At 39.1% G+C, this 15,629-nt stretch overlaps 1 protein-coding gene across 1 annotated transcript in view; it reads left to right on the top strand.

The window, feature by feature from the left end:
• Nucleotides 1-15,629, top strand: part of LOC117825458 (WD repeat-containing protein 49-like) — a 44,583-nt gene that overhangs the window by 28,276 nt on the left and 678 nt on the right. Inside the window, exons 15-19 of the mRNA XM_034701321.1 lie at nucleotides 410-487; nucleotides 652-753; nucleotides 2,762-2,951; nucleotides 6,443-6,641; nucleotides 7,557-7,724. Of these exons, the coding sequence (XP_034557212.1) occupies nucleotides 410-487; nucleotides 652-753; nucleotides 2,762-2,907 (326 nt within the window). The 3' untranslated portion in view covers nucleotides 2,908-2,951; nucleotides 6,443-6,641; nucleotides 7,557-7,724. The remainder of the gene's footprint in view (nucleotides 1-409; nucleotides 488-651; nucleotides 754-2,761; nucleotides 2,952-6,442; nucleotides 6,642-7,556; nucleotides 7,725-15,629) is intronic.

The following is a 15,629-nucleotide window of genomic DNA, read 5'->3' as shown; positions in this document are numbered from 1 at the left end:
CCAACCACATGATGAGATTTCTGCCTTATAGAAAAAACACACACTCATCTACAGACATGCACATGCACTTCTTAATGAAGATCATTGGGAAAGCACTTCCGTTTGAGGTTAATGTTGAGGTTTGAGTGCTGGAGCAGATGGCAGCTGGGGACAGATGTTGACTTTAATCATCTTTAGAGTGGTTTAGTGGCTGGTTTGCATGATTCAGCAGTACAAGGAAAGTTAAATGGGTGTTTTGACAGAGGGAATGTGTTGGCTCTTTGAATATGACATTTGCTTTCTGTTTTGATGAACTTAGCTGAACTGAAAGCCTGGCAGGTTTTGTTGTGTTTCTGTCAAAAAACAATGTATGGTTTCAAGAGGTTGTAAGTTCTTGCACTTTTTTTTGTCCCGCTTTGGATGGGTGCAGGAAGTTACGATGGAGAAGTCATAGTGTGGAACAGCAGCACTGAAACAGCTTTGAGGAAACTTCATCCTCACGAAGAAGGTGAGATGCAGATAAAGCTTCCTTTTTCCAATGTAAATGAGGGGAAATTTAACATATGGTACATTATTTTGTATATAAAAATGAAATGTGTCTGGCTGTTCACTCTACTCTAAGTTATTTTATGTCATTCATTGTTTTCTTACTCATTCTTTTTGTTAATACAGAATCTCATCCTGGAGTGAACAACAAGGAAGACTCTGATAACTTCATTGCCATCACTCAATTGATCTTTATACCAGGTCGCACGTCTGCAGCAGCCACTACAGGTGACATTAAAAGTTGTGATTATCAAACTTGCTTGGCTGCAAGTAATTTGTGTTCTGGAAGTTATAGGACACAGCATCATGTTTGAGTAATGCTACACAGCATCACCACGATGCTTTATTATTATGAAGCAATATTTTAACCTGGATATATTCTGTGACATCATCACAGCCAAAAATTACTGCCAGTTTTATAATAGTAATAAAAACTCCTCTCCACTGCCTGCTCATAACCTGTAGTTCTTACAAGAGAGTGTGCAATTTGAAGAATTACGGTTGATGCAAACACAGTTGAGGAACAAGACTTGGAAGAGTTTGACAACCAGAAGCTGTTAAAAGCCAGCTTCACTGCAAATACAGCCCAGGTTTTATTCTTGAAAAGACAAGGTTTAGAATAAACAAATGCAATCTGGTGCTTTGTATGTTATGTTGGCATTTTAAGACTGTAAAACTTTGGGTAAGCAAATGGAGAGTACACTGTACGGCTGGGCGATAAATTGATGATGATAATTATCGTGGTATAATTTTTCTCAATATAACAATATAACAAATGTTTGATATAGTTTCAATGTATATTAAAACTGTAATTATAACCCCCAACCAAAGGCAGGGTGTGCTGAAGTGCCTCAAATGCTAGTTGCCACACAAAATTAAACAGAAGAAGAAGACAGCATTGAACAGCCAATCATGTCGCAGGGTACGAGGTTGGCGGGCTCAAAGACATTTGGAGCAGAATGTTAACACAGCTAAAACTAGCAATAACGACACGAGAGAAAACACAAAATCTACAAGCTCAAAGCAGTCGTTAGTCTTAGTCTTAATACATTTAATTAAATATACTTTCAGGTTATTTAAATTAAATAATTTGATATTTTTAACGTGATAATTATCGATATCAACTGATATGAAACATTTTATTGTGATAACATCTTTTTCAATATCATCCAGAACTAGTACACTGAATGATTGATGTAATAAACTAGTTTCAAGTTTCCAATTTAACTACTTCTGCAAATGTAGCAACTCAAACTCTGAAGTTTACTCCTCTGTCTGTTAGTTGTAGCTGCTAAACAACTTAACAAAAAGAAAATCTAAACAAAGAAAGGATAACTATTGTGGCCTGTATTCCCACTTGCATTTACCCTTTAACACACTACCAGTCATGTTCTTTGCAATGTTACTTTGAACATCGTCTGCAAAAATATAGAATTGCAACATGGGTGTGCGATAACCAACAATCCACTTTTACAGGAAGCAAATCCAAGGGAGCGATTAGAAATGACCCTGCAACATGCAACATGCAACTTCCACATTTTTAATGTGTGGGTGGCCCACTGTTGGTGATCAAGCTAGGGGCAAAGTATGAGTCATTATCATGTTTTCTTGTATTTGTTTTAGTAGCTAGGTTTGGTGCATTGAGGCTGACTGCAAGGGCCCCAGCAGCCACATACAGTACATGGCCATCTTTATAGCAAAAATAAACATGTTTGCAGGTCTAAAACAAATGATATAGGTCTGAATAACTACTTTCTGTATTCTACCTTACCGTATTGGGGGAGTATTTTCTTAAGAGCACATTAGTTTAGAAGGTTTTCAGGTTACCAGTTTTGCATATTTAGGAGTGTGGTAGACTTGACTGACAGCTAGCTGGTAGCTGGTAGCTGTTAGCTGTTAGCTCTTGCTAAGTTGATCAAAAGAAATTGCCTGAGTCAGCATATATAATAGGGCGATTGGCGTTGATCGGCTTCAGAACTCAGCTCTAGACACCAATAGGGACGTCACTGAGACTACAGTCATGTTGTATACAGTCTATGAGCATCACTGGCTTAACTAAAGAAAATATATATATATTTATTAGTTATCTCGAGTCACAAATCAGTGCCATGACTCTGATAAACACACCCAGTCAGCTGTGATGAGCATCTTCTAAAGGGACAACTTACAATCCACAAACTTATGCCAAAGTCCTGCAGTGAATATTCCCTCTATAAATATTCCTCCACTTCTGTAGGTGGTGCCGACTTGGTGTCCTGCAGAGGTTCAGGTCTGGTTAGGCTTTGGAGCACCGCACACAGCTGTCTGGTGGGACAGTTCACCGCTCACAACAAAGAGCTGGGGTCAATAGCGATGACTGTTAGCCCCTGTGGAAATTATTAGTCACAGCTGACTCTGAGGGGACACTCAAGACTTGGAACTTACAGGTAGTTGCTTGTTGCTTTTTTTTTTTTTTTTTGTTTTATGATTTACAATTGTATTGCTTTTTTCATATTTTTGCAACATTCATACATTTACAGATATTCATAAACTAACAAAGCAGAAAACAATTGTGTATCTGCTTCAGTCAGCAAACAGAAATAATAATAATAATAATTATTATTATTATTATTATTATTATAATAGACAAATAAAATGTGCTTGTTCCTTTAAGAACATCACTTGCAGTGGACCATACTGATTCACAGTGAAACCTCATGTCACAGTAACATTTGCATTTTCTGTTGAAAGAACTAAACAGAGATGGCCAAGAGTGAACACAAAGCCAGAGGGAGGGACAGAGATCAAGACACAGACTGTCATAAATGTTGAAGACAGAGTAGACCTCGATATCTTCATTAGATAAAGCATGTTGTTAACTACGAAGTGACAGCTCTGTCTGTCACTTTGAAGCCCCAGTAGCTTGCTAGAGAACAACCAGACCCATCAATCACTAAGAAACCCTCACTAATACAAGCAGTAGGAGGTAACATCCTCATTCTTTTTGATTTTATTTAAAATTTTACAGGCTTTTCAAATGAACAACTGGAGCATCGCTTGCAATCTTCATCCTCTCTTCACAGGGAGACACACTAAAATGCATGTAAAAGCAGTGTGACTGTGATTCACTGTGACATCTGTTTGGGCAGTAGAAGAGGATAAAAATGATGAAAGACCCAAGTAAAATTTTCGGCCAAATTAAATGATTACAGTCACCTCACTCCTCACATACAAAACATGTTTGGAAGCTGAAGAGTTTCTGGTTCTTCTTCAGAGAGGCCTTTGACTTTCTGACTCTGATTATAAAAAACTCTGATCGCCGCATCAGAAGAAGGAATAGCTGCATCACTGTCATGCTTATAATTGCAGTAAAAGAACACCCTCTCGGGTATTATTGCCACAGTATTTACAGCTCAACTCTCTGTCACAGTTTATAAAAGGGGATGAATTCAAATGGGTGCGTCTCATTTGGCTTCCAGTTTAATTTATGGAAATGTATGTATATATGTAGCAGAGTTGAAGAACTGAACAAGCTCATTGCTCTAGTAGAAATCCTGTCCTGTGGCAAGTTTGTGTACGCTTTGAAACCAGCTTGGATAGCTAAACATGATTGCACAGTGTTGTGCTCTCAGACCAGGAATCTGCAGTTCACGTTCAGTACCAGGTCGCACCCTAGCATGATGCAGTTGTTCATGGTTCGGTTTATGAAGACTTTCATTCAACGAGACTGCCAGACAAAGCAGCAACTTAGAGGAAGGTCCGACTCCTCTTGCACAAGTCAATTCCTAAATGAATAAGAAGCTGAATCCCAGATCAAAAGTACGCTGAAAGTCTCTGAATGTGCACTCTGGTGTTTGAAATGTTAATTCTAATGAGTGTATCTTTGTCTTCAATGTTTTAAATAGAGCTGCTATGATGAAAGGACACATTTCATTTATTTATAGAACTCAATTATTAGATAATCAATCAATTAATTAATCAGTCAATCAACTTATATCCCTCATACATTTTTAAAACAGATACTGTACTGTCATGTTGGAGTTTTTCGGTCATACACCAATTCCTGAACAATGATTGTAGAAACAGATGGACAACTTGACAGCTCACAAAAGTGAATCCAAAACACTCTATCGCCCTGTCTTGACTATCTACATATATTTAAAAAAAACCTGCCTTTATATAAACTGATTAGGTTCTTTAAATTATTTATTTTCCTGGGTTTCTTTCATATTAGTTTGTTCATATTGTGTCTATGTTCGTTTTTAAGAAGTTTAGTTTTAATTAGTTTTAACTGACAGCTCTGTTGACAAATACAGCTCCTTGAAACCAGTGTTGCAGATTAAAAGAGGAAGAGTAAGAGGAGGCTTATATTAAAATGAAGCTACAGCCAGTTACCTTTTAAAGACCGTGAACAACCTAAACAAATACAGAAAGCTGTTCTGTTGACTAAGGCAATAATGCATCCTCTGTGATCAGATCGTAAGTGGACAGCTTGGAGCATGGTTATGACGGCTTTCATTTACATGCTTCTACAAATCTGTTGAGCACTTGTTATCAGATCTTGTTGTTCCACTTTGTATGCGAATAAACCAGGAGCCCCGTTCATTTTGTTAACCCTTAAAAAACATGGATAGCTGCCTTTATTTAGGAAGCAGGGCGGAGGAGCGGGTGATCACAAAAGGAGGTGATGATGTGATACAAAAACTTAGTTTGATCATGATCAGACTAATAATAGGGACTCCATTCAGCTCATTAAATTCAATTCAATTCAGTTCAATTTGCTTTATTGGCATGAAAAAGACATGTTGTTGCCAAAGCACATTATATATGTGGATAGAATATAGCGCTGTCATGATTGGTGTGCGCAGCTCTGCACATCACAATGTGGAGATGTGCCCAACACTGAAGCAACCTACACAGAGTTGGAGCACTTTGTGTGCTTTGGCCCTCTGACAGTGAAAACATATGCTGGAATAGTTTCTTTTTTTTAAATTGGGGGGTTTCCTTGACCTGGGCACTGACAAACCTATCACCTGGGCTGTCTACAACGTTGAATTTCTATATAAACACTGTTCCAAACAGCTATCCTATCTAGTAGGAATTGATAAACAGATAATATTTTATGTTCTTATATTAGCTGCAAATGTGAATGTGCTGCCAGCTACTTACAGCTGCACTTCAGATAGATCTGGTGTTACTCTCAAGCCGAAGGACAATGCCAAAAGGTGTCATTCAATTATTTGCACTGTGTCAGGTCAGGTTTTAGAATGTAATTGTTCAGGAGTAGAATTACTTAATGCATAGCATTTCCTCACTGTTGGTCCCAAGTTAGAGTTTAACATTGGCAGCTTTGTCCTTGGAATAGTGGAAGTTTATATCCCAGCAATCCAGCCAAACTTTTGTTTAAGTTGAAACCATTAAAGCCTTTCCTCTAGGAAAAATAAAAAATACTAATGAAAAAGCACAAATCTAACTGCTTTGTTTTCCCCCGCAGCAGGATAAGTTCAGTATGCACACTTCACTTACAGAGAGAACAAAGCTATCTGTTACTCCCTGGTACAGGAACAATGCTGTTATTTTCCTCAGTCTTTTATGTCGATTATCAGCTGGTGAGGATGCAGAGTTTTTTCTAGATCATGTGTCTTAAGCTTTTTTGTGTGTCAACATGTGTCAACACCCTTTTGTATTAATTAGCTGGCTAGAGCAAAGAAACAGCCATCACTCTAGCTAACAAACTCCAAAGTCCCCAAATGATTAAGAGAAGCTGCAATTGTTTCCCTTTGTGTGAAATTAATAACCCTCATTCAAGAAGGAGTGAGGAACTTTGAGTGTAAATTATTATTTGCCGCCTGAAACTGTGATATGTCTCGATAGAACAATTGTTGAATATATTAGCTATGACATTAAATAATCTACTGTTTTCTCTTCTGTCCTTTAGAATTATTGCCTTGTACCAAATGACACAACAACCAAGGAACCACCAAAACTGCTGAGTAGTGTCCAACCGCATCATGATCGTGTGACTCACCGTTGACATCTGTATGCATGGAGATAGACTCCTCCTTCTCTCGGCATCATCTGACTGCAATGTGGCTCTTACCTACCTGCCTGGAGACACCATTGGTCTGTTTGGACAGGTACACCAACAGTAATCAGGTTGCTTAAGTGGATGCTAGATGCTTATATTACACAATGAGTTTGAAATAAATTATGTGAGATGGTAAAGCTATTGTTTAGCACCAAGCGTCAGGGTAACCATCCTCAGATTGTTGTGGTTCAAACCTACAGCAGTGCATGCACGCTCTGATAAAGCCTAACCTCCACTCTGCAGCGTGCCGGTGGGTGGTAGGATCCTGTTTGACAAAATGGATGTGAAACCCAGCATCAAGCCACAGTTTTGGATGTGTGTGTGGTGAGGTTGTTTGTGTCAAATGAGGCCCATATTAAGTTAGCCTGGGGCGTTGTCTAGTGAGAGTTGCCTCATTTCAAAATCTTCCTGAGGCCCACACACACACAAGTAAAACCACACTTATACACAACCAAAAAGAAGAACATGTGTGTACACATACTTACTAACTATATAGAACATAAAGAAATGTGATGCTTTTATCCTCTATTGTAAACGCCTGTTCACATGTATAAACAATACATCAACACAACTGAGAGACAAAGAGAGCTGTCTGTTTCAATCTAGTCTGTAACTTTGAAAGATTTAAGAGCTATCATGCCACATTTCTATTTCATTAGATACTGTTTGATTCATACATTGTCTGTTTAATGTTTATTGGAGGTGAATTATGCAGATCAAAAATAACATCCATATTCAGTATATCAAAGTAAACACTTAATTATGGATATTTTTTTTGAGTGAGGAGAAAAAACTGAGATGGCAACTCATTAAAGAGCTTGCCAGTTCAGCTTCATTGATGATACCTCAGACTGCATGTTTCATGTCTTTTTATTCCTTTGATCCAAATCTTGTCATCAGTATGTAATCTTGCAACCCAGCACACTCACTCTGATACCATTCTTGCCTCCTTTCATATCTATAGGAGGAGCACTGGTACATGAGCGACCTCAACCTTTGCACCTTCAGTGTGCACGAGAGCAGGACAGGAGAGACCCTGAAGAAACAGATCACACCAGACATGAAGGGAAGAGGTCATCTCCTGCTTCCAGTGAGACTCAACCTGACCCAGGATCCAACACCTCTGCAGAAGGTGGAGAGTAGGGGTTAATAACAAATGGGATAGAAGCCAGTATCTCAAGATAATTTCATTTAATTGTCTTTTGAGAATTTCTGAGGGAAACTAAAAATGTATATATTTTATTGTAAAAGTATTTGGAGAAATTATTCAGATATTTCTATATTAAATCTAAAACAAAGTTTTATTAAGTAGGCCATTATCTGTCATATTGTAAGAGAAACTTGAGTAAGAACACCACTAAATTGCGGCTTTTAAACATTTTATCTCTGTGCCTCAGGACAGTGTGATGTGCAGTGAGTAGATGTGACTGCCTGTCACAACCACAAAGAATGAAACAGCATTTTTTTATGCCCCCATGTCTGTCATTTTGACCCTGATGTGAAAAGAACAAACACAGATACTATTAGACATTATTTTCCAGGGTAATAGAGTGTGTTGTAAAAGTGACTGTACATGTGACAAATAAGTCAGTAGAAGTTGGTAGTACAAATTGAAGTTCTCTGATTGTGTCTCCAGAAGTAGCTTCAGTTCATCCAGGACATCACAAATTAGAGGTTTATATTTCTTCGTTTTCGAGGCTTGTAATAGTAGTAAATAACTATTAACGTCAATGTCTGGAAGTCAATTAACATGTGAACTCATGAACTTTAAAATCATTAAACCATGGCTGTAGGACTGCTGAGTGAACTACATTTAATTCATTTCAGTCACTCACCCAAAATTGGCAGTCCACTAGACAGTAAATACAAGGGTAGACAGGGCTATGAGTAACTGACAAATAGCCAGGAAACAAAATAGCACCCAGTCGCAGCCTGGCTGACTTTGTGTGATCCATTCGTCTTCATCAACCTTGCAGTCCCTCTTCCTTGCTTCATTGAAGTTTCTGTTATGTAACCATTTGGAACAAAGTGGACAGTATTTTTTCACTCTTACTTGTCACTTAATGCGTTAATGTCCTAATGGGGAATGAAGAATCAGTCATAAAGTGGTGTTGTGGTTATTTGTTGATCGTCTTTAAAGAAATTAAGAATTCAGTTTAGATTCAGTGTGCCTTGATGAAGAACAAGAGCAAAGATGAACACAGGTGCTAAGTGCATCTTTATAGGAGAATATTGGATTTAAACAGCATTTGATCAACATGTAACATACAATGGGAACATCGCAAACAGGAAATAGGAAAATAAATGCTGCCTTCAAACAATTTTTCATTTGTTACTTGAAAAATAGACAGTGCAATTTCTTGTACCCTCACTCTAATGAGGACTGACAGCCCTATTGATCCCACTTTGACTGCCATCTCTACCATTGATGCTTTGTGGATACGGTTTTACGCACACATGCAACACATCATGCTTGACAAGGACTAAACAGAGTCCAGCTTGTTCAGATGCCTTGCTCCATGAAAACATGAGAACACTCTTGGGGATGAAAATGTAGACATAAAGATTTAGAACTGAGTTTTAGATTTCAATTATTTTAAATTGAGCAACCGATGCATGAGTAGTTGTCTACAGCCATGCTAACAGTCAAGTTGGCGGTACTTTTAATAAGTAAAAAGTAGCAATTTGATAAATGCTAACTTCCATATTTAGAACAGTATCAAAATTAATACTTTAATTTTCACTAAATGCATTTTATGTTCACTATTTGGAATGTATAGTAGCTTGTAGCCAAGCGGCAACCTCCGGTCTTAAAAATGAAGCCCATGCGGATGTTCTAAAAACTACAGTTCATCGAGCATCCACTTGAGGCTGGCTGCAGGCACATCGGAAACCACATATACACCCATTCAAATAAGACGATCTTTGCAGCAAAAATAAACATGTTTACTGCCTGGTCCAAAAAGCGGTTTAGTTCTGAGTAGATCATTTCTCTATCAGCACACACTATACAGGGGGTGATTTTTTTTATAACTCTGTATTTTCCAAGATATTAAACTTACTACTTTTGCCCAAATGAGGACATGGCTGAATAGATTCACAGGCGTGCACCCTGTTGCTGTTAATGAAACGGCTAATGGCCCGCCTCTTTACCCCACACTAGTGCTTGATTGTGTTCAGCATCTCCAATATGGCTTCATAACAGTGCTCAGGAACAGATGGGTGACGTAACAGATACTACGTCCAATTTTTACTCAGTCTATGCTTGTAACACAAATGTGTGTACGTAGTATGCTAGCATGTGCTAGTTAGCCACAAAGTAGCTTACAAGAAAGGTAATATGGGAAGTCGTAAGCTGTTAAGACATTTCATCTTACCATCCAGGACTATGTGATTTGACATGAGATGTGATATCAGACGTGTGACAGGCTACCTTTGAACTTTTTAATCAGTTTTTTTACAGTTACACTGCTTGCAGGGCTCTCAAGTTTGAACTCAGTTCAGAGTGAGATTTTGACAGCAGATTGTAGCCTCTCATTATAGTCATTATCCAGATTTATATAGGCTGTATTTTGTTCCTTTACCTTAACAAATTTGACAGCCCTCTCTCTTACTCTCCCTAACTGTCTTTATTTTTGTGAATAAGTAATAATTTCGTTCAGTAAATAGCCTATGAAATAAATTGATGACATGACTTATCGTACACATTTGATACGGGGCTCCCGCGTCTTCCAATCTGCGTTGGCCAGTCTGCTTTGCGCATGTGCATCCTTTTCTTTGGAATGTAATGTTGTTGCGTTGTTTGACCCGGATACAATGATGCTCTTTTTTGATTGGCTGCTGGGTTGCTATATTTCTTTCTTTCTTTTTTTTGGTTAGCTGGTGCGTGGCAAGCTCCCTCTGAACTCTACGGGAAACCCACTTGATTCCTACCTGTTCCACAATTTAAAGAAAAGTGGTGAAACTTGGTGGACATTGTCCTAGTAATCATTCTGCGTGAGAAATACAAGGTGTGGCATGTGAGCGTGTGAACAGGTTGAAACGTCCAATGCGTGAGACTTGAGAGCCCTGCTCACATGATGCAAATGGTTGATCTGTGCACTGCTTTTCTTCAGAACCAGGCAAGACTTGAGCTACTTTAATTCAAAAATCATGTTGTCTCAAAGTCTCACTGTAGTCAAACTAATGTTTGAAGATAAGTTTTACATTCATAGTGACGATTTTCTCTTTAGGGCAAGAAGAAAGATGGCTTCATCATAAGTCATAGTAATGGTCGGCTGCCCGAGACTCTTTAAGCTCTTTAAGGGTAACAGTTACTGTATGTTCATTTATTATTTCTCTATGAATGTGTCTGTGAGAGACAGTGAATGATATTAAAGGTCCATGAAGCATGTTTGTCTGTCTGGCTGAGGCCATTATAGCCTATAATATGTAATATTAAGCTTTAATGAGATGTAAATTAAAGTTGTTTCATTCATTTCATTGTTTAATGTTTTACGATTATGATCCAAGTCCCACAGAAATCGTTACATGAACTTAAAATTGTAAGCAATCAAAAGAATAATGTAATATTCATCTGCAGCATAATAGTTTTTGAGGGATAATAGAAGGAAAATGGAAATGGGTGAAGGAGGAGAAGAGAGAGATTAAGTGTTTGAGTTAGCCCAAGGGCAAGTCAAGTGACAAAGGATTCCACATTTTATAAGATAACTAACTTGTGAAATGCTTGAAGAGTGTGAACTAGGGAGAAAGTGCTTAGCAGGACATTACAGGGGGAATCAATACTAACTCTGTGATTCTGTATGTGTGAGTGGAAGAGAGAGAGAGAGAGAGAGAGAGAGAGAGAGAGAGAGAGAGAGAGAGAGAGAGAGAGAGAGAGAGAGAGAGAGAGAGAGAGAGAGAGAGAGAGAGAGAGAGAGAGAGAGGAAGAGAGAGAGAGGAAGAGAGAGAGAGAGGGAGAGAGAGAGAGAGAGAGAGAGAGAGAGAGAGTGTATACTGTACTGAGCTCATCAGAAAAGTTTGTGTGGTTGATTTGGTGGAAGGGCCAATTGGCGAGTCTACACTGGGCTGCAAGCCAGCGACTGGGCATGAGGTGAGGAGAAGGAACGGCCTCACTCCATCACCAGCTGAGTGTGTGTGTGTGTGGGAGGAAGAGAGAGAGAGAGAGAGAGAGAGAGAGTTTGTCTAAATAGCCTCAGTCCATCAGCTCAGCCATTTACCGGTGAGTGAGAGCGTCAGGTCTGTTCCGCTCACTCCATCACTGTGTGTGTGTGTGTGTGTGTGTGTGTGTGTGTGTGTGGTGTGTGTGTGTGTGTGTGTGTGTGTGTGTGTGTGTGTGTGTGTGTGTGTGTGTGTTTGTTTGTGAGCAAAACAGGAGCCATGGATATTGATGGGTCTGGGCGCTCAGTCTAATCTCCGCAGCAACACAAAGTACTCGGGTATCCACAGGAGAAATAAGACACACTGCCCTGTGACACACACTTGCAGAGAGAGGCATAAGATTTAATCCAAACACTTTTACACCGCCGTAAGATGCCTGGAATGGTAACAAACCGGATTAAAAGAGTGTATATTGGAAACGCGTCTAATAACCAAATGAGTGTGAAAATGTAGATGCAGTTAAATTTAGCTCAACTTTACACGCACACACTCACACACACAACATGGAGGCGGAAAAGCAATTACCAGCCGGCAGGTTGATTTTGATTTTAATTGGAGCTCTTGCTGTGAGCTCCACCTGTTATCTTCGACAGCCAACAAACATAAATGTGGAGTTTGTAGCCTCGCAAAACTCTCTGACTCTGTTAAATCAAAATTCCTGCGGCCTTAATCACCATTTCCCCCTTGAAATTCTTGTAATTAATTGGTTGAACAGTTTTAGTACAAGGTGACTATTTACAGCATTTAATAGAATTTGTCAATATGATTTTGCAAAAGTTCTGAAGAGGAACTCAACATGAAATCACAGCTTCACTCAGATCTATCCTGCTGTTTTGGTTCAACTGAGCACAATGGAGGGTTTGTTTTCCTCTTTATTCAAACTCAGCCCATGCTAGCTGTCTATCTTATTTTTATTGATAGTCCCATTTCATTTATTTTTAGCTGTGTACAGCAAGTTCTGGTTGTTTTGAAGCAGAACTGATTTGCAAAAAACTTATTTGCCAAACATGGCGAGCCACTCAGAAGAGCCAACAGGAAACCACACATATGATACAGAATCTGATCCTGAACTGTTCCTGAAGTGATGCAACTGTTACGGCATGAATCTCTGAATGGGACTTCCAATTTGAGTATGATTAATACGTTCTTGCCTTTTGTCTGTAACTTTATGTGGACATCTCTCGTTGTTGACGCACTTCAGCGTAGAGTGGTAAGAACAAGGAAATAACTTCGCACCAACCTGTTTCCTTTGGATCCCCAGTGCTAAGAGCAGAGTATAAACATCTGTGTTGGCTGTTCCAACGAACAACAGAGAAGTTGGCATGTCTGGCTCTAATCTTAGACTCTGCAACATTGAAGCAAAACCACAATAGCACAGGACAGGTTGGCAACTGGCAGGGAAAGCTGGTCTGACAGCAATAATATCAGGTCCCGAAGATTATTTTGATTGTGACTTTTATTATTTGCTTTTCTTGACAGCAATGCCCTGACAGCCTGTGATGGATACACAAAACCATAGTCTTTTAAAAAATGGGTGTAGTATCTGTGACGTCACCCATCTGTTTCTGAAGCGCTGTTTTGAAGCCAATCGTCAGCGGGAGCCATATTGAAAATGCTAAACTCAACCTAACTGCTGTCGAGCTAGTGTGAGGAAAACATGATGGAAAACTCGTAATCTTAATACCTTCAGAACTGCAGCGTACAGTGTGTGCTGATCGAGAAATTAGCTATCTAGACTACACTTGTTTTTTTTACCAGGCTGTAAACATGTTTATTTCTGCTTAAAGATCAGTTTTTTAAATTTGGGTATATGTGGTTTCCAGTACTTCCAGCCTCCAGTACCTCCAGCAGACGCTCGAGAGACTGCAGTTTTTAACACTTCCGCATTAGCTTCAATCCTCACGAACAGGGGTTACCGCTTGCACACAACTCGTGCCACAGAACAGGGCATGAGCTGCACTGCAGACAGTGGACAGCGCCAGGTGCTGAAACAAAGAGTCACAGCAGTAACAGTTATCCCCCGAATCACCTTCTTTTAGCCTTTTGCCTGTAAAACAAAAGCGCCAGACGGTTGATCTTTTAAACCTGTAGGCTACAAAACAATTTGGCTACAGGATACACAACAACAGACCTAGTAGTTTGCTGTCTGTTCTTCATTTTGCACTCCCATGCCTCTGTCTGGAGCAGCGAGGCTACTTGAAGGTGCCATGCTTCATCTTGGGATGTCCTCTTACATTATATTACTTGCAAACAGCTACAAGACTCACCAACTTTGCATTCTAAAGAAATAAGGTGAGAAAAACACATAGATGTTCTTCCATTCTTCTTTGTATGCCCTATTTTCGGTTTCAGCTTCCCTCTTTTGATACTTATAATTCAGTGTGAACACAATTTAATGATGTAGCTGCATGTAAACAATAATAAGTTACTAGTTAGTGAGGGAGGGCAGTCACTGCTGCAAAGCAATAATTCTGAGTGTAAAACTTTTATAAATAATTTGTTAGAATAATTTAGGCTCAGGTGTGTTAAAACGAAGCAGTCATCCATTCCTAAAATAAAATGATACACATGCAGGCCATTATTTACAATATTAAAACATGGTTCATGAGGACTGTTTTGTGACTCAAATAGGCCAATGATATACTTATTTATGCAGCACACATGCAGACATGAATAAAGACAGTTTCATTACTTCATGCAGTGCAGGACAGACTGTCCTACAAAATGTAACCACAGGCTGGCACAGTTGAATGAGTATTTCCAAAGACACTACTGTTACAGTCTGTTGTTAATCCCAATTGCAGTCCTTTCAATGAAGCAACTTCATTAATTAGACTTTGATTATGATATGGCCCTGCCATAGTGGTCACTTACTTACTGACCCCTTGCATGGGGGGAGCAGAAATGCTTGAGGAGTAGGAGTGGTTGCATGTCAAATGTATAAAAATAATAATAATAAGTTCCTTCTGGATGCCCCTCAAATGTATAAAATAATTTAAAAGTTGCCTCTGGATCCCCCTCCAATATACAAAACATAAAAAGCACCCCCTGGATGCCCCTCAAATGTATAAGACATAAAAAGCGCCCTCTGATTGCCTTTGTAGTTAATTATATTACATAATCAATAATATAGGAATATATCAATAGTTTTTATGTTTCCCTTTTTCATAATTCAATTTCCACCACAATTGGTCACAAAAATATTCACCACGATGCAGGGAAATTAAGGGTTAGATGCTCAAAATTTTTGGGGCGAGGACCCCCAGACCCCCCTCTTGTTACGGCTGTATCAATTCATTTGAATTCTCCCTATACTGTGAGTACCAGTGATTTGAAAGGAGGTGCCCCTTTTTCTGTTTTCACCCCTGCCCCTAAAACAGCCTGAGTATGCCACTGGTTACTGTAGTTCGCCAGTAAGCACTGACATAATTTTTGATAGCAAAATACTGTACCAGTGTGAAAATGAAACATCATTTCTTTTTCATGTTTTTGGGCTATTTATGTCTTTATTGCTAGGACAGCTGAAGAGAGAAGGAGATAGTATGAGGACAGAGTAGGGGTGATATGCAACACATGGTTTAGGTTGGTATTCAAACTTGCAACCACTGCATCAAGGACTAAAGCCTCTGTTTATGAGCACTCTATTAATCATTTGGTTCAAGGGCACCTTGATCAGCTGACATACTTTCCTGTGAGACCATTTTCTGCAGGTAACTGTTTTTCCAGTGCTTAAGTTGATCCTGCTTATGTCTAAGTGTATTTGCATAAATGATCGATTTAATCATTACCGTCTTCTCCCTTGTCATTAGAGCCCCTCCCCTCCAAAGCCAAACCATCTCTATCTGATGATGGATTCTAATTGCAGAGAAAAAGCTCA

Source organism: Notolabrus celidotus, chromosome 14 (assembly GCF_009762535.1).
Source record: "Notolabrus celidotus isolate fNotCel1 chromosome 14, fNotCel1.pri, whole genome shotgun sequence".
Taxonomy (NCBI): domain Eukaryota; kingdom Metazoa; phylum Chordata; class Actinopteri; order Labriformes; family Labridae; genus Notolabrus; species Notolabrus celidotus.
Note: the sequence above shows the minus strand (reverse complement) of the source record. Positions and strands in the feature narration are given on the sequence as shown.